Source organism: Castanea sativa, chromosome 9 (genome assembly GCF_040712315.1).
Source record: "Castanea sativa cultivar Marrone di Chiusa Pesio chromosome 9, ASM4071231v1".
Lineage (NCBI taxonomy): Eukaryota > Viridiplantae > Streptophyta > Magnoliopsida > Fagales > Fagaceae > Castanea > Castanea sativa.
This window is the reverse complement of record NC_134021.1, coordinates 10,250,864-10,277,561: the sequence shown is the minus strand read 5'-3', so window position 1 is coordinate 10,277,561 and position 26,698 is coordinate 10,250,864. Positions and strand designations below refer to the sequence as shown.

At 32.5% G+C, this 26,698-nt stretch overlaps 2 protein-coding genes and 1 long non-coding RNA gene across 3 annotated transcripts; all 3 read right to left on the bottom strand.

Moving 5' to 3' along the window:
* Positions 1 to 1,471: 1,471 nt before the first annotated feature.
* On the bottom strand, positions 1,472 to 7,188 carry LOC142609482 (uncharacterized). The gene is made up of 2 exons (XR_012839617.1): positions 7,007 to 7,188; positions 1,472 to 1,844 (listed from the first exon to the last, which is right to left on the bottom strand). It is a non-coding gene; the product is annotated as an uncharacterized LOC142609482 (long non-coding RNA).
* A 7,693-nt stretch (positions 7,189 to 14,881) lies between these two features.
* LOC142608725 (putative purple acid phosphatase 20) lies at positions 14,882 to 18,591 on the bottom strand. The gene is made up of 5 exons (XM_075780415.1): positions 18,424 to 18,591; positions 17,465 to 17,756; positions 16,307 to 16,881; positions 15,543 to 15,631; positions 14,882 to 15,062 (listed from the first exon to the last, which is right to left on the bottom strand). The coding sequence occupies exons 1-5, from the start codon at positions 18,589 to 18,591 to the stop codon at positions 14,882 to 14,884; spliced, it is 1,305 nt and encodes a 434-aa protein (XP_075636530.1).
* Positions 18,592 to 21,534: 2,943 nt separating this feature from the next.
* LOC142608724 (putative purple acid phosphatase 20) lies at positions 21,535 to 25,226 on the bottom strand. The gene is made up of 5 exons (XM_075780414.1): positions 25,062 to 25,226; positions 23,801 to 24,092; positions 22,785 to 23,359; positions 22,224 to 22,315; positions 21,535 to 21,718 (listed from the first exon to the last, which is right to left on the bottom strand). The coding sequence occupies exons 1-5, from the start codon at positions 25,224 to 25,226 to the stop codon at positions 21,535 to 21,537; spliced, it is 1,308 nt and encodes a 435-aa protein (XP_075636529.1).
* Between the last annotated feature and the right edge of the window lie 1,472 nt (positions 25,227 to 26,698).

The following is a 26,698-nucleotide window of genomic DNA, read 5'->3' as shown; positions in this document are numbered from 1 at the left end:
CCTCAATATCAAGTTTGTAATTAACTTGGATGAAAAAACAAGTCACCACATGAAGGACCTAATTGTACACCTTCTCAATCCCTTAAAAACAAAGGAGGAATTACACTTTACCATCTTAAACCATAATCTTGATTACACTTTGAATCCTAAATATTGAATTTCCATCCAAGTTAATAGTAAACTTAATGTCAGAGTACAAAGTGTAATAAGGGTCATAATTTTATGAATTATGCTAGGGACACAACTTTTGGCACAACTTTGTGTTACAACTCGCTACATGAAAAGTTGTGATTGGTGTGTGTCCCCACATGGCCCACAAACATATCCTTACCAATCACAAGTCACAAAGTTGTGCCAAAAATTGTGTTCCTAGTATAATTTTAATTTTTTTAAGATTTGTTCAAAGCTTTGATTTTGTTCTTTCATTTTTCAAAGATCCAGATGGAATACTTATCTCAAATCTCAACTGCTCCCATCCTATAATCTGAGCTGGGCCCCAAGGCTGTTTCTCAAAAAAGAGCTTTGATGTTGAAGGATTACCACTAATGCTAAAAGGATACCTAAAATAAAAGAGAAATCAGATTTTAATGTCTACAGCAGTTGACTATTTGAATGAAATTAATGACATAGTTGCGGCCATGGCCACCTTAATACGAGTGTTGAGTGGCTTTACTTTGTGCACGGGTAAGACACAGAGATCATAATCATCAATGCCATTGTTGAACTGATACATCCCTAGTGCTTCCAAATTCCAAATTTCCAATCATCTATTTTGCACTGTGGATGGACTGTGGAGTGGAGTCATATCCTTGTGAGCTTTTACCTACGGAAAAGTTGTTATTCCATCATGCTTGTTGAAAATCTTTGGTTAACAGCCAAAAACCTAATCCATTCTTTATTGGGTAAGCTTGACATATCTAAAGTGAAAAACAGTAATTTGCTATCTCAAAATTGTATTCTTCTGTGTTCGTAATCCAACTTGGTTAATCTTTTTTACAAACATTTCATTTGAGCTATTATACCCATTTTGTACTTTTGTATTTATATCATAACAATGTCCTATTTGTTGTATCATATTATAATTTTTCAAAAAAATTTCGTGTTGCCATATCGTAGCAGTACCATGCATCCTAACTCTGTAGTCTACACTCTACAGTAACAATCTGGTCTCTGTGGCAGCATGATATTCTTGGGCACAACAGTTTCCACACAAGACCATACTTTCATTTCATTGTGATAACGAATTGTCATTAAGTTTAAATTAGGGAAAAAATACAAAACAAAATGATGCTTTATCTCCTTTTTATTCCAAAGGCCAAAACTTTAAAAATAGTTCTAACTTCTAAGACAATCCACAAGGGACCACCCCACCGCTGTGTACCTCATCCACACGTTCCATAAAGATTAAAGAAACCAAGATTTCTTCTCTACACTCATTTGAGGAAACTCCAGTTCACATCAACAACTACAGTTTCATAAAACAAGAAGATCACTATATTTGACTTTTTAGAACATCATTATGATTACAAAGCATAAGGCTCGGGTTTTAGGAGGCATAAATTGTGGCAAAGGTGTCTTTAATGGCCCAAGGATAATAATTACGAACTATCAATGTACGCCACATTGATAGGCAAGAACATAACGATGTTTGTCTACAAAATTTCACTTTGCAAAAAAGAGAATCTCATTTTTGGCCTGTGGATGGGTTGCAAGGAATGTCAAGGAGATGATCTGTGGTTGAAATCTTGTTGACTCATTTTTGGGGGACATCAAATCCAACTTCTTCCACAGCTATCATATTTTTCACATTGTCCAGTATATCCAGTTGCAAATCATCCTTGAGACTATATGGATAAAACCAGATATAGTAATGGAATCAGTAAAATATGAAAGGGGGAATTATGAAATTACTGAGATTACAAAGATCCTAATGTCCCAACCAAAGACAAAGAGGAGGGAGAAAAGTCCTATAATACAGCTGAACAAAACAGATAATGCTGCAGAAATTACGCTAAATTGTGATATCGATTAGCTTTCAATTACATTTGAATATCTCATGGCACCATTCTTTTGGCTAATAATAAAGAATATGCCGGGGGAAAAAATAAAAGAACAAAAAAGCTGCAGCAGAAAAGCATTTGCGATGGGCAACACTTGTCTAGCAAGAGCAAAACAAACTCAAATTACATTAAAGTCTTGGGGAATCATGACCAAATAGAACTTCAGGGGAATGAATGGAAGAAAAATGGGTGTGAAAGCACTATGAATCTTGCTTTTCACAAGATATTATGCCACGGTAACCAAGCTTTAAGAAACGGTTAGAAAGTTTATATTATATTGTAATCTAAGCTGCACCCTGCAGCACTCCAACTCCACCCCCAAGCCATAAGACTTGGTGAGGTACCAATCCAACTCAAACTCTGTTGGTTAAAAATAATCTTTTTCAACTTGATAATTCGATAGTTATAATGAAATAGGGGGGATTTGAATCTTAGATGTCTCCATTAGAAACACCAAAAGATGTTAGTTGAGCTATAAAAGCTCTCGGCATTTCATTCAACTTTCACACTGAATTTTTGATATATGCACCCCATAATTAATCCAAGGAAATAGTACATTATATTAATAAAATAAAAATAAAGCTCAAAGAAGGATTCCATATCCCTTAGTGAGGGCTATCTTTCTTAGTGAGAATCTCTCATTTTCTAAAACGAAGGGAAGGTGGCTATTATAGTCTACTTAATATTTTTTCTTCAAATTTCAGCTGTCCAATATGATAATTTCCTTTGTATGAGTTAGCCATTTGGTGAAAGAAACTCATCTTGCGATCCCCTTCTTGTAGACAATTATCTTGTAGCCAAATTGTCCAAGAATTTTGCCTCTAACTAATTTCTTCCATAAGTATGATCTTTTCCAATGCTACTTTATTATTTCTCTCTTCAAACAATAACAATCCCTACTCCTCCATGAAGTCGATTAGCTTGATTGCTTAACTAAGTGAATGCCCCCCTTCTAGTGGAAAATCCACCAGACCAAGCTAAAAATAAAATTTGAGAACACCCACATAGTTGAGGTGTCTCTTGCACTTTGGAATCTGGTGACGTTGAAATCACCTCCTATATACCAAGGGCCCCCCAACTAATTCCTGCACAATCAGATTGTCTTTGTCTACATTTGGGCCATAGATTCAAATCCAAAGAATACCCAAGAAAAGCCATTAATTACATTTTTGAATCAACAAGAGATAGAATACTCACCAACGAATTCATCAATCTTAACAACTATCCTTGTGTCCCACATCCATATGCCTCCTGAAGCCCCAATGGAGCCAATCAACAAATTGATTTCCCCTGATACTTAGGACAGTTTCTCTGTTAGTTCCTTGCAAACAGACAACATCCACCTTCCAACTCATTAGAATTCTTTACCCTTTCCCGTTTCCCCTTATCATTTGGACAATTTTATTTATTTATTTTTAAATTTGATGGTCACAACAATAGGGGAGGGGGATTCAAACCTTGGTTTTCCTCATAATTCATTGAGTAGATTAACTTCTTCAACTCCCTATATCGCCTTCTAGGATGATGACTGTCGTTTTTCAACCACCACTGCTGCACCCAGTTAAATTCAATTATTTTCCAAAGGTATTGGTGCATATTTGGGCCCTGAAGACTTTGTCTGCCTCTCTGTTAGTCCTTATATAGTCCTTGGAACAATTTGCATGAAGAGCTCAACCAACATGGCCAAGAGCTACTTTGTACTATCACGTCCCATGAATGTAGAACACAGATAGTATTTCCCCCTCATAGATCCTTAATGTGAAAACATTACCCTTTCATCCATCACAACCTCAAACAGTTTGGATTCAATGTGAAAAGCTGCAAGCCTACCATGATCTCCCTTAATCAACAGTTCACTAGATGTATCTAAAGCCTCAACGTGATATACAGATAGAAAAGAAAAATCCTATGAGACTACCAAGTTTTGCTGTCAAATGATGACCGAGAAGGTTTGGTGAAGTTACTAGTGTTTCCCTAAAACAAGGGAACACTTATAGTCTCTTCAGAATACCCTTCAAAAGTTCCTGCTTACTTTAGAATCAATACACCCAAAACAACTTATCATGAACCCTTGTCTTCCCCATTCTGCCAAATTGACAATTTCTGTTGCTCTTATATTCCGTATAGATGTACACAAGGTTGCTATTTTGGAATACTATCTACTAAGTTCGAAAGAGTGGAGTTTTGACAAAAAAATATATGATCTCCACCCATTTTACTGCATGAAGACTGAAACTCATACTCCCACAGGGGCATTCCCCGTTGGAGCCACAAACACAAATATAGCCCTCCAAAGTTGCTTTCAGCATGGTGACAGGAGTAATCTTCAAGTGTATTTACCTATGTATTTGCAAAATGCTTGCCTCCAAAATCTCATCATAATTGAGTAAGCCTATCAGGAAAAGAAACCAGAGTCTACTTCGGTAAAATAAAATCCATTCAATACATATAAGCTGGACACTTAACAGAAGCAAATGGGAAGTAAATTCACTCCTTGTGTGATGGTTTTTTAATACGTGAGCGAATTTCATTGAAATGTGATAAATTACACAGGAAGTATACAAGGACATAGTCAAAAAGGAAAAATACAAAGAAATTAACTTCTAAAATTCATACCGTCTAGAATTTCCAAGAAACAAAGGGAAGAAAAATGAGTAGTAGTCAAGGTCCAGTCATATAAGGTCTTTAGAAATAGGAACTCAACTTATGTTGGCCTTCGGTAACTCCCTCCCTCCCATCAAAAGTGCATAAGCTCCTTTTCTAAAATGCACTACTTATGGACAATGGAGCTACCATCCAAATCTCTCCAGAATTACACTTGCTAAAACTACCTTTCCAAGAGAAGTCATTGATTTTGGCATTACCCAACACCCCAAATAATAAGAAAACTAAATCCCCATTAGATTAGAACATGCAGCACCAATCTGCAATTACCATACCCCGTTTCTCAAATTATCAGCTGTCAAAACTTTTCCTATGCTATAGGTCATGTGAAAAAAGCAACTGTAGGTGGAGCTCTTACAGTCTTACTTTCCAAATACTCCTCCATGCACCTCCTTGTGTAATGCTAATGTTTAACCCGTATTTTGAAAGAAGTTGTAATATGTTTGAGATTATGACATTGGAAAAAATAAATTAATAAATTTTAAGCCTTTTGGTTGCACAGGAAAAAAAAGGATACTTTTCATCCTAAAATTTTTTATTCTTGAAATTGAAACCTTAGACATCAAAAGTAAAAAGTTTTATCAGGCGTAAGTAACCCCCCTCTCTCTCTCTTAGATCACACAAAGCAAGGATTTAAACTTATACATTTTTGTTTTGACTAAAAATGCAAATAAATATGTCATATTTTCCCATATATTATCAAAAAAAAGAAAAAGAAAACAGAACCTAAGATTATCAACAGAATCCTATAAAAAAAAGCAAATTGAAATGCCTTTAAAAAAAAAATGAAAACGGAGCCTCTATCGATCAAAAAGAACAAGATGAAACTCAAAATTGATTACAAGATTTTTAAAAATACAACTGAGGTTCAACATTAGCAATACACCAAAGAGGTGCATTGCTTTCTTCACATGAACTATAGCATGGGAAAAGTTTTGATAACTGATAATTTGAGAAGACTAGGTATAGTAATTGCAGATTAGTGCTGCATGTTCTAATCTAATAGGGACTCACATTTGGATGGTAGCTCCATTGTACCTAAGTAGTGCATTTAAAAAAAAGAAAAAAAGCAACTCACACACTTTTGTGGTGAGGGAGTTACTGATGGCCTACTCAAGTTCCTATGCCTTCTATGAGTGGACTGAACCTTGACTGCTACTCAATTTTCTTCCCTTTATTTCTTGGATTTTCTGGATGGTATGAGTTTTAGAAGTTAATTTCTTTGTATTTTTCCTTTTCGAATCTTCCTTCGTATACTTCCCATGTACTACAGTTGTGCCTCTATTTCCACATTTCAAAGAAATTCACTTACTTATTAAGAGACCCTCACACATGGAGGTCAGGAGGTGTATATATTTCCCATTTGCTTCTGTCAAGTGTCCAGCTTATATGTATTGAATGGATTAATAAAAAAACATAGGCGAATGAGCTCGAGAAGCATAATAAGGAGAAGAATAATAGTGTCCAAAACCTTTGACCAAACTATTCTACTCCCTGCTCATGAGACACTGGAAACCCCATAGTGCGGTGGATTGAATTAATATGGGACCTCCAGGTTTACATCATGCCCCAGACCAATGAGCTCACCAGCCGGTTACACTCATGGGGGGCTTCGTTTCTCTCAATTCTCAATTTGCAGAAATAAGCGAAAGTAACCAACATTAGAGATAGTGTAAGTGTGTAACTCTGGTCATGATTTGAGTTGGGCTAACTTTAAAAATAATCATAAATCCTCACCTTGATTGAAATAGTCCCTCTCTGTTTCAAAAATCAAACAAACAGAGAGGATTCTAACACTAAATGCTAGGAATCACGGTGTTATGCACACTATTATTTATTGACTTATTGTTGGGACTAAATTTGATTTCTACGTTATAAGGCAAAACGCTTAATACAATTGTAATCTTCGAGAAAATCAACTTCTTTATGTGTAATAATTTGCATTAGAATTCAAGTCCTAGTAAAGTAATTTTCTCTCTGAACAAACAAAACCAAACAGAGAGGATTCTAACACTAAATGCTAGGAATCAAAGTGTTATGCACACTACTATTTATTGACTTATTGTTGGGACTAAATTTGATTTCTACGTTATAAGGCAAAATGCTTAATGCAATTGTAATCTTCGAGAAATTCAACTTCTTTATGTGTAATAATTTGCATTAGAATTCAAGTCTTGATAAAGTAAATTTCTCTCTGAACAAACAAAACCAAATCAGAAAAAAGAAACAAACCAAATAGCAGAGTGCAGAGAGAGAGAGAGAGAGAGAGAGAGAGAGAGTACACGAGAAGTGCTTTTTCCATGAAAGTTGAAAGGCCAATGTTGCTCTGCTGATTGGAAGAAAACCCTAGCTCCGGTAATCAAAGCACCAGCTGCGGCGGAGGCCGCTGGTGACGTGGCATATACGACGGTGGTGATGATCTGAGAGAGTGAGCTTGGATTCCAGCGCCAACTCCCCTCTATCTCTCACCAACTCTCTCTTTTTTCTTTTTTCAAAAGATTTTATTTTTTATTTTTTTTTTATATATAAAAATTTATGGGAGAAGTAAATGAGTGGATTCATTTCTACCTTCACCATATATTTTCTATAAATTATCTACATTTCTTCTTCTTTTTTATAATTTAAAATTTTACATATAACATAACTTTTTTTTTGGAGAAAGATATAACATAAATTTATTGATTAAGTAATGAATAATATCTTATTAACAAAAAAAAATTTAAAGCATTGATGATAACTTATATTAATATAATATAAATTGATGAGTAGCGTAACATAAATAATAAAGTATTGTTATTATTTAACTCAAAACCGAGCAATAAAAAATGTGTTTCTTTCTATGTATATATATAAAAAAGATGTTTAGTTTGGTCGGTCTAGTCTAGTCATTTTTTTTTTTAATTTAAAAATTTATATATAACATAAATTTATTGAATAGATAATGAATAATATCTAATTAATACGAAATTTAATATGTTAATGAGAACTTATGATCCAAAAGTTAAAAATTTTAAATATTAACACAATAAAAATTGATGAGTGGAGTAACATAAATAAAAGTGTAATTTACATCTTAGCACACATATTTTGTTATAATTACTGGTTTACTCCTCTTTAATAAACTAGGGTTAGTACACCCTCCTTATTTGAGATTTTGGGAAATGATACTCCACTCTAAATTTGAAGGAATTATTTTTTATTCCTTCACATCCATTTGATCAAATTCTATTAAATTGATATTAAAAGTGTTGCATGCTAACCTGTTCTTTGCTTAAGGGTAGGTTATCCCCCCTTTCAAAATCAAAATCAATAGATTTAAAATTTTAATTAAAGAATATTTAAAATATTTAGTATGACTTTTTCTTAGTTTTTAGTTTTTCAACGGGTTGTGGAGAGATCTGTTATTGCAAATATTTTGGTGCTTGATAAAATTTGCATTATTATTTTAAAATTTTTAGTTATGCTTTTACTAATCATGGTTAAACTTTGGTAAAGGGAATCATATTAAAAAGATTGAATATTCTGATACCAATATAAAAACAACTGGGGGGAAGTGTTATTTTTTTAAAATCTCAAGCGAGGGGAGCGTTTTTTTCCCTTATAAGGTTTGGGCTGGAAAATCATTTCTCCAAACCTAATGGGAGGGGAGTGTAATCCCCATAAATAAATAAATAAATAAAAAACTCACTCTAGTTTAATATATATAGAAGAATGGGAAATTTATTGTTTATTGCACTTTTAACACTAAATAATTTAAAGAAGTTGAAATAGGTTCCAAGTACAGTGATTATTTCCTGGTACACAATTAAGGTTTGTTTGGTATATTGAATGAGGATTATGATATGACAATCTTTATTGTTGCGAATAAAATATGTTGTAATGGAATAACTAAACTTATTCATAAGTTTGGTAGTGAGTTTGTAATATTAGAATAAAGCTTAATTAAAATTTATTTCAGGAAATATTTTACTTATACAATTATATTTCCTTAAAAATAGTTTTTTTTTTCTTCAAAATTTGAGAGAGAGATGAGTTATTTTTTATGATTTTTTATTTTTATAATTGTTCCGTGTAAATGAAAATTTTGTTTATTTAAAAAATAAATTAATTATAGATATTATTGCACCTATTGATAAATAACTATTCATAAGAAATGACTATTTCGTATAATAAAAACATAACCAAAATAAAGAATATTTATTCTTCTCAAAAGAATAAAAATAAATAGAGAAGAATAAAACCATAAGAATGTTGGAAAAATAGCATGGAGTGAATAATAAATTGATATTTTCTATGTTCACTTGAAAATGTTATTATAAGTGGTAAAAATCTTAAGTCCCACATAGGAAAGGAAATAGATAATATATGAATTTATATGCTCATGAGTTGGACATTGGGTTGAGCTTTTGGTATATGTAGACTAGGTCTACTTGTCCAAATAATAATATTTTATTTTTTTAATTTTTTGAGTCAGTTAGTCTGTGCACAACAGTTATTACTGAATCAGAGTATCTGTTCAGTAACGTATAATTTTTCATAGTCCCTCATTCATAAAAACAACATTTTCAGAAAACTCTCCCATTGAGAATATTTTGTGCATTTCATTTTGTGTCAAAGGGAGAGAAAGATACATTGAGTAGTTCGCAGAGCACGACCTTGTGTGCTTCATTTTCATGCTGTAGATCATTTTATCCTAGGAGGCAGACGTCCGTGAGTCTCAAAGCACCACAGTGATTGTGTGAGGGGCGAAATCTGCTTTAAAGAGATTGTGTCAAGCACAAAACTTGATCTGAATTGTTCATCCTTCACGCATTTGGTCTGTGAGTTATTAATTATTTTGTAGATTTCTTTTTTTATATATTTTCAGTATTTGTTAATTGCCTTTGCCTATCACATTTATTTGTGTTATTGCTTATTCTTAGATCTGTGTATTATTTCTTTTGCTTTATCACAAAAGTAAATTGTTGACATAAATGGATCTATTGACAAGTATAAGGTAAGACTTGTTGTAAAGGGTTACAAACAAAAGGAAAGTGTGGATTATTTTGACACATATTCACCTATTACAAGAATAACATCCATTTGGATGTTGATAGCTATTGCAACATTGCATAACCTAGAGATAGATCAAATGGATGTAAAAACAACATTCTTGAATGGTGAATTAAATAAGGAGATTTATATGGAACAACCAGAGGAGTTCATTGTTCCTGGTCAAGAAAAAAAAAAGTGTAGGCTTGTTAAATTTCTTTATGGATTAAAGCAAGCTCCAAAGCAATGACATAAGAAATTTGGCAAAGCAATGATGTCAAATGAGTTTAGAATCAATGAGTGTGACAAATGTGTGTATATTAAAGATAATGCAAATGGCTATGTCATTGTGTGTCTCTATGTTGATGATATGCTCATTATAGGTAGCAATAATGATATCATTAAAGCTATCAAGAGAATGTTGACTAGTGAGTTCGACATGAAAGATTTAGGTGTTGTAGATGTGATACTAGGAATGAAAATTTCTAGAAAATCTGACGGACTTGTCTTATCTCAATTACATTATATTAAGAAAGTTCTTGAGATATTCAAGAAATATGATGACAGTTCAGTGAGAACACCTATAGATGTAAATTTACATCTAACTAAGAATAAAGGGCAAGACATATCTCAATTGGAGTATTCGAAAATAATAGGCAGTCTTATGTATATAATGAACTGCACTAGACTGGACATAGCATATTTTATCAACAAGTTGAGTAGATACACTAGTAATCCAGGGGAAGACCACTAGAAGGCATTAGTTAGGGTTTTGAGATATTTGAAATACACCTTAAACTATGGGTTGCACTACACCCGGTATCCAGCTGTACTAGAAGGGTATAGTGATGCTAATTGGATATCCGACACAAAAGACACCAATCCACGAGTGGATATGTCTTTACAGTTGGTGGTGCAGTGGTATCTTGGAAGTCTTCTAAACAAATATGCATTGCTAGATTCATAATGGAATCAGAATTTATCCCATTGGACAAAGTAGGAGAAGAAGCAGAGTGACTTCGTCATTTCTTGGAAGATATACCAATGTGGATGAAACCTGTGCCCTCTATTTGTATACATTGTGATAGCAAATCAGTTATTGGTAGGTGTAGACACCCTATTTCGTTCCTCAATTATAATGCATATCTTTTGCGCATGCATCCCCCCAATGATGAACTGATTAAATGAAATGTATAACTCCTTAATCTCTCTCTTATTTGGCACATCTTTATTTTATTCTTTACTTTTTTTTAACTCCTATATTTATTTATTCTTAGTTTTAACTGTCAATTTTTTTTTTAAGGTGCATTTGAACCAACCGTTTTTATTTTAATCCATGCATGCCTCTCTTTTTTTTTTTTTTTTTTTTCACAAAATCCTTAATTTTTGAAAGTTATATAAAAAAAATCAAGTTTTGTCCCTCAATCTTCTTCTCTGTTAATTTAACTTAGAAACAATTGCATTTTATTTCAAAATATATTGGTATAAACCTAGCTTTAGTGGGGAAAAAGAAAAGGACAAAAAACACAACAAAATGGTGAAAGAGTACACTTTGGGTACACAAGACAGACACCTCCCACATTAAGCAGGTCCAGCATGCCCTCCTCTAGGGATTTTTGTCCTGGTTGTCATACCACTGTTCTAGCGAGAGCAGGCGGGGATTTTGAAATTTTGAAAAACAGAGAAGGGGCAGACCATATAAGGCCGGGAGAAAAAAAAAAGGAGAGGGAACAGAGAGTGAAAAAAGAAAGAAAGGAAAACAGAGAAGGGGCAGACCATATAAGGTCGGGAGAAAAAAAAAAAGGAGAGAGAACAGAGAGTGAAAAAAGAAAGAAAGGAAAACAAGGGGACGGAGACCACTTTTTTTTTTTTTTTGTTTTCCACTGGATTCTAGAACTAGAAGAGACCCATTTTTTTCCTCATTTCAAAAACTCATTTTGATCACACCTCTTTGCATTCTAATCTTCAAAAAAAAAAAAAAGCTTTAAAAAAAAAAACAAAAAAAAAAACATTGAGAGATTGAGATTTCTTGGGAGAAAATCCGGTCCTGAGGGGGGACGAACCCCACACTGTACACGGATTTTTCAGCACCTCTCCGTCAACTGTCGCCGGTCGAGCGTCATGTGGTGGGGAGGACCATCCATCAGAGAACACCGTTTGTCTCAGGCGAGTCGCCGTCAAACTTGTCCAAGGGTTCTGTGTATGTTTTCAACCCTCCCATTCTCTATTCTTGTGTGTTTCAGTTGTTTTGTTCTACTGGGTGTTTCATTTTCAGTCTGAATGTTAAAGTTGAAGCTTGGCTGCCTTGTGAACAAAGAGCAAAAATTGGTTGTAATAAAAGAAAGCTAAAAGGAAGAGTGGGTTTAAATCTTGTAAGCATGTGATTTCTTAAAAGATGGACCGTGCATTGGTGGCTTGGGATGAGGACATAGGTTCTTATTTCTATTTTTTATTATTTTTTCTTTCACCGTAGCTAATCTCTACAAGTTGCCTAGACCCATGATTTTCCCAACAACTTCCACTATTTCGGTTTCTACAAACAATATAAAAAATATATACTTTATGTTTTAATTCAAGGCAAAAGCAAATATTTGATTTCGAGTTTCACAAACAATAAAAAAAAAACATACTTTATTTCTTACTTCAGGTCAAAGCAGTCCTTGATTTCGGTTTCTACAAACAAGAATAAAAATACACTTTGTTTTTTTTATCAAGTCTATGTTTTCGGCTTCCACAAATAGAAATAAAAATAAAATTTTTTCTTTTACTTCAAATCAAAACTAAGCCACAAGCTAATCAGATTTAGCCCCACTCTTTTCTTTAAAAAATTATAATCCTTCTAGTTTCCTAAAAATGAAATGTTCTCATATTGCTCAGATTATATTTTGAAAGAGTTTAAGCTTACACATGTTTTTTATAGTAGTTGTTATATCAATTTCTTAACATGCTTGTTAATTTCTTGGTCATCATTTTGTTTTGTTATTAACTTGCCGCTTCTTTTTATTTATCGTTATCTTATGTTATGATCTAGCTCTAGGCCACCATGCCATAAAATCAACTACTTGCTTGATTTGGTGTAATGAATTTGGTTAATAATATTGTGCCTATTGAACAATTAATTGAACATCAAATAGTCCTTACTTATTTAGTAGATGCCGGTAGACATATCGGGCGTGCGTGGGTGCCTCATACCTTCCCACGGCGTAATTTGACCCCCAAATTTGTCTTTGGTGGACGTAGACCGTTTTTCTTATCTATTGAGTCAATCAAATAAAAAAGAAAGGGTTTTTATTTCTTGTTTTGTTTTCCCTTGAAAAAGTAAAAAATAAAATAAGTGGCGACTCCTCAACTTTTTTTCAGACTCATGATTTTCTTAGTAAAAAAAAATATACTTCCAAAATCAAACATTTCTTTTCCTTAAAAAAACCTCTCCAGAGAAGCGTCACGTGGCCGTTTCCACAATAGGCCATAGAGTCATATGTACAACGGTAAGTCTTGAAATATTTGTCGAAGACATAATACCGTGAGGCAATTGCTCTCTAATGGAATTATTTCCATTGACTTCATATAGTTGAAAGAGAATATAGTGGATCTGTTAGCCAAATGTTTGAGTAGAGAGCAAGTAAAATGCTCATTGAGGGGAATGGGGTTAAAACTTATTACTTGAAAGTCTCCGGGATGGTAACCCAACCTAGTTGACTGGAGATTCTAAGATCTAGGTTGAAAGAGACAACCGAATCATAGAGACTAGTTTTATCAATATAGAGATAACATCTCCCTCCCATTCCTATGATGAAATAGTGATGCATGTAAGCGATGTTTAGGGTAAGCTTTGTTTTTAGTGATTCTTATATCTTGGAATTCCGAGTGGTGTATAGCAGGATACTCTTGATAAGAATCACCTATATGAGTGTGAAGTGGGCCGCTTCCATGAGAGTTTTAAGGCTGAATTCTCTAAAGCACTTTATAAATTTACCAGGATACGTTTAGGGCCGAAATGAACACAACTATAAGAACGAAATATGTATGAAAAGGAGCTATGTGAATTCTATTGTCTTGGTATACACAAACGGCTGAACAGTTCAAGACATCATGTTCACTGGTTAGCTAGTATATCCAATAGTCTTTCACAAATGAAAGTTCAAAACCACAAGCTATTTCTCGATACAGTAACTTTTCTTCTACTCTCTGTGTGTTTGCATCATCATTTGCATTGTGTTTATCAATTTCTATTCATGTGGGGGATTGTTGAAAAAATAACATGAAGTGAATAAGAAATTGATGATTTCTATGTTCACTTGCAGATATTATTATAAGTGGTAAAAATTTTGAGTCCCACATAGGAAAAGAAAGAGATAATATATGAGTTTATATGCTTATGAGTTGGACTTTGGGTTGGGCTTTTGGCATATTTGGACTGAGCCTACTTGTCTAAATTAATATTTTTTTATTTTAAGTTTTTGAGTCAATTAGTCTGTGCACAACAGTTATTACTGAAACAAAGTGTCTGTTCAGTAACGTATAATTTTTTATAGTTCCTCATTCATAAAAACAACCTTTTTAGAAAACTCTCACAGTGAGAATATTTTGTGCATTTCATTTTGTGTCAAAGGAAGATAAAGAGATATTGAGTAGTTCGCAGAGCACGACCTTGTGTGCTTTGTTTTCGTACTATAGATCATTTTATCCTAGGAGGCAGACGGTCGTGAGTCTCAAAGCACCACAGTGATTGTGTGGGGTGAAATATACTTTAAAGAGATTGTGTCAAACACAAGACTTGATCTGAATTGTTCATCCTTCACGCATTTGGTCTGTGAGTTGTTAATTATTTTGCAGATTTCTTTTTATATATATTTTCAATATTTGTTAATTGCCTTTGCCTATTACATTTATTTATGTTATTACTTATTCTTAGATTTGTGTATTGTTCTTTTTTCTTTATTACAAAAGTAAATTGTGAAAATATATTCAACAGAATAACTATTATATTATAATGTTTATTGAATAGTTAAACTATAAGAACAATTATTACATTACAATACCTATTACTATTTCAAGCGCATTTCTTTTTCTCTATTTTATTGAAGTAAATGAAACACAACTTTTTCACACTTTTGTTTTACTCTTCAAGTGCAAATGGGGTTAGATGAATGGCTTCTCAACCAGACTGAGTCACTAACAATCGGCTGATCATCTTGATTTCTGTGCCATGTCCAGAGCGCATGGGTTGCGTTAACCACGTCGAGTTCCCCATGCCCAAAGCTTGCCTCCCTAAAAACGGATATGCTGGGTTTTGGATTTTCATACCTGTAAGACCAAGAATGCATGAAGTTAAATTAAATGAAACAGTAGTGTTTGTCCTTGCTATGGGTATACAAATCATTTTCATTTTAAATGAATCCATATTTTATGATTCATATTAACCATTTCATCTAACCAAAGCAAATGCAATAGTGATTTAATTGAGTAGAGACAAAAATAAATGGAACAAATGACTCCTAATTAATATCGATTGGACCGAGCATCGTGTAATTTAGTAGTATCTCCTTATTTCTTCCATAAGAAAAACTAAGGTTATAATTTCACTACTCACTAGTTGTAGCAAATTAATAAAAATAAAATATAAGCAATAAAGTATTTTTATTGCTTAATTTAAAACCAAGCGATAAAAAAGATGTTAGTTAGCTTCAATCTAAACCATTCACTACCAATTGCTACAAGTAATATAAGCACGATTGTACGGTATTAAGTTGATCACAAGGTTGTAGCAGATATAAATTATCTTACGAGGTGGCAAGGCCTTCACGATTTCCACCATCCCCAATGTTGATATAAACTGGAGCACAATTGTCCTGGTTCCCATTGTAAACGCGAGTCTGAGAGAGAAGCAACAATGACAAATGGAAACATATTAGCTAGTCACACAAAATTCTACTACTACTATTACTACTACTACTGTTTGTTTTGACACTAGCATTTTTTTGGAAAATAAATCATTTCTCAAAGAGTATTTTGTAGTAAACTATATCATTTTCTTACAAACGTTTGGTAGTAACCTCAAAATAAGTTGAAAAACTATTTTTTAACTTTTCTCTTTTAGTTTAGTGTGTTAGATAGAGCTATTTTCCTTACTTAGCTTAATTTAAGATAATAGTATTGTATTCTAGATTTTTTTTTGTTGCCGAAAACAACTCTATCTCATACTAAGTTAAATAAAGAAAGTTAAGAAATAATTTTTTTTATTTTATCCAGTTTTTTCTAATACTACCAAATATAGAAAAATGCGAAAAATCATCTTCATACAAAGTTTTCCATTGAAACAAGTAAGTAATTGTTAGATATTTCTAAAGTTGTGTTTTTTTCCTTTCTCATTCAAGGTGGATTTTTCATAATAATCTTATTAAGTGATTTGTTTTTATTAGATGCAGTTTTTTTTATTTTTTATTAAGAATACCCAATAATTTTCCTGAGTTGTACATATAGCATGGTCAGTCAAGCAGACAAAACTAAATTTAACAGATGGCAATGAAGTAGGGTAAAGTAGGACTTACAAAGCGCTCATAGGCATGTACATGTCCAGCAAAAACAATATCTACGCGAGCTAGAAAAATTAACACTTCCATGGATTTCTTCATGTCATCCGACTCTTTCTCTCCTTGATGAGCAGTATTGGAATTGTACCATGGTGCATGAATAATCACTACAGTCCATGGAGTTACCTTCCTATCAACTTTCCGCAAGTCTGCCTCTAACCATTTATACTGTGGAGATTCAAAATCAAAGTCTGTGTATGAACCCAACATGATAACATGTACCCCAGCTACATCGAAAGAATAGTATAGGTTTGTGGTTGAGCCACTCTCTTCGAACGGCATGCGCCATCTTGCATTATAGGCTGTGAAGGGTTCTTTGTGAAACAAGGGGAACTTCTCAACTTCGTGGTTGCCTTGGGTCACCATCCAAGGCCGCTTGCTAGCCAGTGGCTCCACAAGCCTTCCAAATGAGTCCCAAAGAGACTGTAAGAAATCGGCATATGCTAAGTCCCCTGGCAATAGCAGCATGTCGTAGTTCGATTGTGATATGTGTTGGAGGGTTGAGTTGGTCCATTCTGTCTGTCCAAGATCACCTGCATTATGTATGCATTGAAAATTAAGTAAAATGGTATGAATATGAAATATGGAAAACATACGGGCGTCTCAACTCTCGGAGAGGTCGTTTCTTTCCTTACATTACACGTAATATTACATTATTATAATTTTATATTAATGTAATCTCTGTACAAAAATACAATCTTATATTATTTAAAAAGATGATGTGATATATTTTGTAATTTTAGATTATGGTAATGTTAGAAAAATAAAATAAACCAAAAACCTTAATATTACATAATCGTAATATGCATCACATTAAGAGCAAATCACAATGAACCACTATTAATCCTTTATAATTCCATAAATTTAAAACTTTGCTTACTGCAATTTGTCAAATACTAAAAATGCTAAAAACTGTTTTAATTAGTTAAAACTTAATATGGTAAAAACTTTTTAATCAAAACTCTACTCTTAAAATTATACTTCCTATAGTAATGCCGAAAAGACACATGGTCTTCAAAATAAATTACTCACTAATTATAACCTAATGTTCATTAATATATATATGAATGTCACATTCTCTTGGTATTAACATGTGTATAGATAGCTTTTACATACCTGAAACAGCAAATTTAATTGGGAATTCAGCTGGGGGAGTTTTTAAAAAGTACTCTTTGGTGGAATTTTCGCCGCAACGGTAGAAGTAATGTGTATCAGGTTTCAATGGAGAAATTACTGCTTCATGAATTTCATCAGACTTGTACGTCATGTAATTGTACGAAGATGAAGTCCCAAGTACGGAATTCTGGTATACACCAGCAGTTTCTGTAAAATATACTATTGGCTTGGTTGAGGCTTTAGTAATCCATGTAATCCTCATTTTGTCTTGGCCAACTGAAGATATATGCACCTGCATGCAGTAACACATTATTATTGGAAGGTATATATAAACCATTATAAGCCCAATATATATATGTTGATCGTAGACACTTTGGACTATTATTACACAATCAATTTTTTGTAAGAGAATGATTTAAGGCGTTTCAAGTACTAATACTTAGAGCCTTAAGGTTGAAAAAAAGAAATCTGGCTCTAAGTTGATCACAAGAGATTTTCTTAAGAGTTTAACCAATCATTTCTGGAATCAAATCATATATGAAACTAGAAATTCTTACTACACATGACGTTAAACATCTCATCTTTCGGTCTTAGTGATAAGTACGAAAATCAAAGTAAGTTTAAATTTAATAACTGGTTTTTTGGCCCCAAACCTAACTCGTAGACAAACTTCCTCATCCCATGAAAGTCAACAAATTAAGCTGCTATTAAAACTAGTATGCATTTCCTAATGGTTAGGATTCAACATGAAGCTTTCCTTCCTATTTTTTTTTTTTTTTTTAATAATCTTGGATAAAAACAAAACATTCATCATTGGCTGTATTTCACGCAAAAGAAAATTCCCCGTAAATACATAATTAGAGTATAGTTTTATTGATAAAACAAGTAGCACAAATTTCAGAAACAGATTCATACAGAAAACAAGAGTTTCCATATATATATATAAAACTAATTGATACCTGTTGTGGAGCATAATCATCAATTGGAGTTGGTTCTTCGTCCAAGTGACGATCAACTATGTTTTTACGCATAGGTGGGCGAGTGTATGAATAAACGCCACCAATGGATTCGGCAAAGGCCAAGGCCACTGCAACTGTTAGAAACAGCCTAAACCCTCGCAAATCCATGGTGGTTATAGATTACACTTTTCTCTCCCGTTATGTTTTGTCTCCTCTGATGCAAGGATTGGTTTCATTATATATTATGCAAAACCATAACCATCCATGGTGACATAATTAGCATAGAGAATCATAAAAGGAATGTACGTACCTTAGATGCTCTTAAGATTTCAAAAATGGAAAAGCAATTTTACTATTTTTGTTTATAACTTTAAGAACTCGTCTTTTGATAAGAATTTGAAGAGCCTATATACTATTTATATTTATATTGTCATGTGTGTGCTACAAAATAGTATGATAGTTGTTGGTGGTGAGTTTGCTAGGTAAAGGCTTTTTTGCTAAACATCTTGTCAGTGTGTGGTTGTTGCATGCAATTTTGGACATGGCTTCCTTTTCAGTGACAGTGACAGCCTCAGAAAACGAAATTTTAGTACTGCCATTTTTGGTGTCTACAAAATAGATCAATAGAAAAATATTTATGGTCAATGAAAAACGCTATTAAAAGTATGGTTTTTTTGTTTGTTGATGTTTTTTGCCAAGCTAGATAAGAGATGCCAAGAGATATTCTTTTAACTCATTTTGATCAACAAAAAATCTTATTAAAAATATGTTTTATCGCGTTTTGAAAATAAACTAATATTTTTCTTTTTGTATCAAATTTATTTCAAATATTTCACATTATACAAAAAAGTTGCCTAAGCACACCAAGTTAGTTTTCTAAGATATGTGCAAGGTCAACATAAACACGACCAAACAAGATTAACAAATGCCCATCAAGTTGATAATATAGTTAGTAAACTACGCAAGAGGCAATCACACGTCGACATGTGTTGGCAATGGTCAATCCAATTGAGTCCTGACATGTGTTATCTTGGAAATTAACACATTTCGGCCAATCAGATGATGTCATGTGTTTTGAAGAAAAAATCTATAGATTTAAGCCTCCAAAGCCCTGAAGAATTTTCACCATAAACCTTCGAAAACTAAGTACGCATGAAGAACACACAAAGAACATGAAGAATAGAGAATATCTAACAAGTTTATAGCTAGAGTTTCGTTGTAATTCCATTTTAAAAGATCTTCAATCCATTCTTCAACCAAATTTTAGGATATTTGGTGTTCAAATCAAAATCATATTATTGCAATTCCAATCAACAAATCTTTCAAGTAGATCGCTCTTTTGTAATTTTAGAGAATTGTACCATATATTCATCAATACAAATTCATATTTGTGAAACTATTTGTTTGATTTTTGTTAATCTTGAAATTTAGTTGTTTATAGTTGCTCTGCTTATTGAAATTTGGAAGAAACCCTAGCTCTTGTAATCACAGCACTAGTTACGGTGGAGGCCAGTGGTGATGTGGCATATTCGCTGATGATGATTTGAGAGAGTGAACTTGGATTCCAGCTCCAACTCTCTCACACTCACATACAAGCTTAGGTCATCAGCCAATATATATATATTATTCGGTCCATTTTGTTTTGGTCTTGTTCAGTCCATTTCGGTCCAATCTAGTCCGTTTTTTTTTAAATGATTTTTTTATTAAATTTGTGGGAGAAGTAAATGAGTTGATTCATTGCTACCTTCATGGTAACTCTTTAAATTCTCTACATTTCAAAATTTTACATATAACATAAATTTATTGATTACCTAACGTATGATATCTAATTAACACAACATTTTATGTTTTTAATCTATTGATGAGAACTTATGACCCAATAGTAAAAAGTTTAAAATATTAATACGATAAAAAATGATAAGTAGTGTAACACAAATAATAAAATATTTTTATTGCTTAATTCAAACCAAATAATAAAGAAGGTGTTCACTTCGGTCCAATTTCGTCTAGTCAAGTTTTTTTTTTTTTTTTTTTATTTAAATTTTTTAATAACAAAAATTTATTATTATTTTTTCATTTTTTTTGAGAGAGTTTCAACTTATGGCGTCCTCTCCTGATGATCGCTTTTTATCATCAGACCAAGACACCAATCAGTTTTTGGTATAGGCGGTGATTATTTTTTCATTTTTGATATAATTACTTACGAGTAAGACCTCTGGGTGCATATGGATTCACCGAGACTTCGTGTCGTTTAAATTTGGAAGTTAAGAAAATGCACCAGCCAAAAGTCGTTTTTAAAAAACTCTTCGTATTTCAAGACTACGGCTACAAGTAGTTTAAACTTTAAAGAAGACTATGCATCACGTCGTTTACGGAAAACACTCTGGGACAAGAGAGCGACAGGGCACCAGCCCAATACAATCACAAAAAAGCGGCCCATTTGGCCAGCAAATGAGTTGATTTTTTTTAAGAAGCAAATGAGTTTTTTATTTTTTTTTATGGGAGAAGTAAACACGTGTTGATTCATTAATTGATACCTTCACGGTATCTTATCTATAAATTCTCTACAATTCAAGTTTTTCTTCCTTTGTATTTATTTTTTTAATTTAACACTTTATGTATAGCATATATTTATCGAGTAGATAATAAATTAATAATATATGATTAACATGAAATTTAAAATTTTAATATGTTGATAAGAACTTATGATTCAATAGTGAAAATTTTTAAAATAATATTGCATTAAAAATTGAAGATTCCAACATAAATAAAAGTATAACTTACATACGAATACAAATATTTTGTCAAAATTATTAGCTTACTCCTTTTTAAAAAGCTGGAAAAAAAAAATCAATCTAGATTTGACTACAGAAGAATGGAAAATTTATTATTTATCACGCTTTTAACATTAAATAATTTGAAGAAACTGAAATATGTTTCCAGGAACAGCGATTATTTCTGGTAAACAATTAGTCTCATGCATATTTATGAATTATGACTAGTGGGAGAAACATGACTAATATATTTTTAGCTTTTTTTTTTTTTTTTTTCTTATAATCTACTGAAGTAAATAAAACATGAAAATTTCAAATTCTGGTTCTAGTTCTACACTTAAGTACTGCAACTTGAGTCAGATGATCGGCTTATCAACCAGACCATGTCTCTAACAATTGCCTGATCATCATCATTTCTGCGCCATGTCCAGTGCGCATGGGTTGAGTTAACCACGGCGAATTCCCCATGCCCAAAGCTTGCTTCCCTGAAAACTGATGTTCCGGGTTGTGGCTCTTGAAACCTATAAGACCAAGAAAGCATGAAGTTAAATTTTATATGAAATGAAACAATAGTGTTTGTCCTTGCTATGGGTATAAAATCATTTTCATTTTAAATGCATCAATTTTATGATTCAGATTAACAATGTCATCTAACCAAAGCAAATGCAATTAATAGCGAGTTATTTGAGTAGGTGTCTCAACCAAAAACAAATGGAAAAAATGACTCTTAATCAATGTCTATTAGATTGAGTGTCGTGTAATTCAGTAGTATTGTTTGATCATTTTTATAAGAAAAACTAGGGTTGTAATCTCACTCCTCACATGTAACAAATTAATAAAAATAAAATATCTACTGGAATAAAGTATTTCTATTGCTTAATTCAAAACCAAGCTATAAAAGAGATGGTCAGTTAGCTTCAGTCTAGACAATTCACTACCTATTCCTACAAGTACTATAAGCATTATTTTACGGTATTATGTTGATCACAAGGTTAGCCATGATATAGAAGATATGAAGAATCTTACGTGAATGAAAGGCCTTCACTATTTCCACCGCCAGTCCCAACGTTGATATAAACTGGAGCACAGATGTCGGGGTTATCTTTGTAAACGCGAGTCTGAGAGAGAAGCAACAATGACAAATGAAAACATATTAGTCACACAGAATTCTATTACTACTTAATGAGTAATTATTAAGTATTTTTAGAGTATGGTAATTAATATGGTATTTTTTACTTTCATAATTATGGTGAATTACATGTTAATTAAATATTTGATAGGATCCATCATGAACATAAAAAAATATATAAACAAAAACTTTTCTTATATTAACACAATGAAGGTGACAGTCGAATGTTGAAATTAATATAAAGAAGTCATTTTATTTTTTTGAAAAAAAGAAACAAGTCAATTAATACAAAAATTAAAAATATTTCATTATCTTATCAAGAATAACTAATTAAAAATATTTTTTCATTTGATGCAGATTTTTTTAAGAATACCTAATAATTTCCTGAGTTGTACATAGAGCATATAGTCAGTCAAGCACCATAGATGGGCAATGAAGTAGGGTAAAGTGGGACTTACAAAGCGCTCATAGGCATCTACATGTCCAGCAAAAACAACATCCACGCGAGCTTTATAAAGTAAGCCCTCCATGGATTCCTTCATATCAACCTCCTCTTTCTCGTCGATATGAGCGAAATTGGAATTGTACCATGGTGCATGAACAACCGCGACGATCCATGGAGTTATCTTCCTATCAATTTTCCCCAAGTCTGCCTGTAACCAATGATACTGTGCAGAAGTATTATCAAAGTCTGTGTATGAACCCAACATGATAACATGAACCCCGGCTACATTGAAAGAATAGTATAGGTTTGAGTCTGAGCCACTCTCTTCGAATGGCATGCGCCATCTTGCATTATAGGCTGTGAATTTTTCTTTGTGAAACAATGGGAACTTCTCAATTTCGTGGTTGCCTTGGGTCACCATCCAAGGCCGCTTGCTAGCCAGTGGCTCCACAAGCGTTCCAAATGAGTCCCAATAATACTGTAAGAAATCGGCATATGCTAAGTTCCCTGGCAATAGCAGCATGTCGTAGTTCGATTTTGCTATATGTTGGAGGGTTGAGTTGGTCCAGTTTGTCTGTCCAAGATCACCTGCATTATATATACATTGAACATCAAGTAAAAATGGTATATATGAATGTGATATATGGAAAACATATGGGTGTGTCTCAGCTCTCAAGGGTTTTGATCTTGGAGGGCTCTAAAAGTGTTTTCAGGAGGTTAAATTTCTTTTAGTGAAATTGTTCCTTAATAGTTGAAAACTAAAACTGAAATTTGAATCTTTAAAAAAAAAAAAACCTCTATAATCACTATTCATTCTTTATAAATCCGTAAGTTTAAAACGTTAGTTACTGTAATTTATCAAATATATTTTAATTAGTTAAAACTTTATATTGTAAAAACTCTTTAGGTCTTCAAATTAAATTACTCACTAATTATAACTTAATATATATATATATATATATATATATATATGCGTATGTGTGTAACATTCTCTTGGTAGTAATGTGTGTATAGTCAGCTTTTACATACCTACTACAGCAAATCTTATTGGGAATTGAGCTGGGGGAGTTCTTAAAGTGTACTCTTTGCTGGAATTTATACCGCAACGGTAGAAGTAAACTGTATCAGGTTTCAATGGAAAAATTACTGCTTCATGAATTTGATCAGACTTGTACGTCATGTATTTGTACGAAGATGAAGTCCCAAGTACGGAATTCTGGTATACACCAGTAGTTTCTGTAAAATATACTATTGGCTTGGTTGAGGCTTTAGTAATCCATGAAATCCTCATTTTGTCTTGGCCAACGAAAGATGTATGCACCTGCATGCAGTAAAGCATTATTATTGGAAGGTATAAACCATTACAGGCCCAATATATGTTGATAATAGACACTTTCGACCATATATCGGTGCACTTTGACTGGATCAACATTCACTAACTATTAGTATTTGCATGGAAAGGATGAAATCGATATTGATTGCTTTTAAAATTTTGATTGTATCAAGGAAAAGAGAGAGTACGCAACGAATTGTACGATATATACACAATCAATTTTTGTACGAGAATGACTTAAAGTGTTTCAAGTAATACTTAATTACTTATGCCTTAAGGTTGAAAAAAAGGGGGAAAAAATAAAAAATTCTCACTCTATGTTGATGACAAGATCACAAGAGATTTTATTAGAGTTTAATAAATCATTTCTAGAATCAAATCTTATATGAAAACATTTTCTCAAACGAAACTAGAAATTCGCAACATCTCATCTTTCTTTCTTAGTGATAAGTAAGAAAATCAAATTAAGATTAAATTTAATAACCAATTTTGGCCCTAAACCTAACTAGTAGACAAACTTCCTCATCCCATGAAAGCCAACAAATTTGTTTCTATTGATACTAGTATGCATTTCCTAAAGTTTACTTCTTTTATCTTGGGATAAAAACAAAACATTCACCATTGGGTGTTTTTCATGCAACAGAGAATTCCCCACAAATACACAATTAGAGGATAGTTTTATTGATTTAAAAAAAAAAAAAGGCACAAAATTTTGTTTCCATGATTTTTGGTCGCATATTCATAATAAAAATAAGAATTTTATATCCTTAAAACATTTGTTAATTGAAAATTTTACGAAAGTTTAATTCAACTTTCATGAGAAATATAAAAAAATTGAAGAAAAAAAAATATGCATTAATTTTTTGTTTTCTTATAAAAATATCTAATAATAGTCTATTACCAAATATTTTTAGGTATCCGTTAATTTTTTTCACAGAAATAAAAACTAATTAATACCTGTTGCGGTTTATACTCATCTATGCCGTCTTTTTCATCCAAGTGACGAGCAACGAGGGCTTTGCGCATAGGTGGGCGATTGTATGAATAAACGCCACCAATGGATCCGGCATAGGCCAAGACCACTGTAAATGTTAGAAACAGCATCAACCCTTGCAAACCCATTGTGGTTAAAGATTAGAGTTTTCGTTTTTGATGAAAAAGATTATATAATAACGTAATGAGAGTAAGTTATATATTCACAGAGAGCTAGCCCTCGAAAAATAAGAGGAGGGCTCACTTGTGAATACTTTTCTCTCCAGTTATGTTGTCTCCCTGGATACAAGGATTGGTGTTATTATATATTGCAAAAAGCCATGACAATGTATGATGACATAATTAGCAAAAGGAATCATAAAAGGAATGTACGTACCTTAGATACTCTTAAGATTCAAAAATGGAAAATTTCTTTTTACTATTTATATTTTGAAGAACCTGTCTTTTGATGAGATATTGAAGAGCCTATACCTATTTACTATCTATATTTATATTGTCGTGTAGGTGGCACAAAATAGTATGATAATAGTTGAAAGTGTTGAGTTTGCTGGGGATAGGTGTTTTTGCTAAACATTTTTTCAGGGTGTGGTGGTTGCAAGCAATTGTGGCCATGGCTTCCTTTTCAGTGACAGCTTCTGAAAACAAATTTCTAGAACTGCCCATCTATGGTGTCCATTTGGATAAACTGCTGTGTTTGGTAGTATCTAAAAAAATAGGTCAATAGAATCTAAAAATGGTGAATGAAAAACGTTATTAAAAGTATGGCTTTTTTTTAATGGTGTTTTTTTTTTTTGGCCAAGCTAGATAAGAGATGCTAAGAGATATTCTTTCAACTTATTTTTGTCAATGATAAGTCTTATTGAAAGTATTTTTTTTCTCACATTTCAAAATAAACTATTTTTTTTTTCTTTTCCTTTTATCTCAATTTTATTTCAAATATTTCACATTATAAGTTGCCGATGCACACCAAGATAATTTTCTAAAATATGTGTGGTCAACAACTCAACATAAATATGGCCAAACAAGATTAACAAATGCCCGTCAAGTTGATAATATTGTTAGTAAACTACGCATAATATACTGTATATTATTTATACATATGTATTTTCTAGTAAAACTCGCATTTACAATTTAAAAGAAAAATATTCTAACGTTTCAGTTCTATTTAATTACAAAATTTTCATAAATTGTTACTAGCAGAATTTCATTTCTATCTTGCGGAAGACAAGGGAAATAGGAATAGATATCATCTTATATTTGGAGTTCAAGTCCTTGTAAGTTGTACCCACCCTCTCCTTCTACCTATAAGTCAAGAAATAATAAAAATAAAAAGGGCAAAAATCACGTCAAGATTATTGTTTTTGATTTTTATTTTATAAACGTTTTGATTTGTTTCCATGAAAAATTATTACTTTAAAATCTCACTCCATCATGGCTCTATTTATTTTATTTTTATTTTTATTTTTATGTAAGTGATTTGTTTTAGCGAGATTTGGCAAATGGTTAGCTCAATTAGGTTTGGAATATTAAAACGAATTGTCATTCCAATCATCCTATATTTGAGTCAACTAATTAAGAAATTAAGAACGATCCATATTTTT

What these genes read in the sequence shown, in the direction of transcription:
- LOC142608725 (XM_075780415.1), bottom strand. Translation starts at nt 18,591, where the DNA reads ATGGATTTGCGAGGGTTTAGGCTGTTTCTAACAGTTGCAGTGGCCTTG. An exon ending in ATGATTATGCTCCACAACAG is followed by an intron (nt 17,757 to 18,423) that starts GTATCAATTAGT and finishes TACTGCATGCAG; the next exon opens with GTGCATATATCTTCAGTTGG. An exon ending in CGTGAAGGCCTTGCCACCTC is followed by an intron (nt 15,063 to 15,542) that starts GTAAGATAATTT and finishes TTGGTCTTACAG; the next exon opens with GTATGAAAATCCAAAACCCA.
- LOC142608724 (XM_075780414.1), bottom strand. Translation starts at nt 25,226, where the DNA reads ATGGGTTTGCAAGGGTTGATGCTGTTTCTAACATTTACAGTGGTCTTG. An exon ending in ATGAGTATAAACCGCAACAG is followed by an intron (nt 24,093 to 25,061) that starts GTATTAATTAGT and finishes TACTGCATGCAG; the next exon opens with GTGCATACATCTTTCGTTGG. An exon ending in AATAAGATTTGCTGTAGTAG is followed by an intron (nt 23,360 to 23,800) that starts GTATGTAAAAGC and finishes TATATAATGCAG; the next exon opens with GTGATCTTGGACAGACAAAC.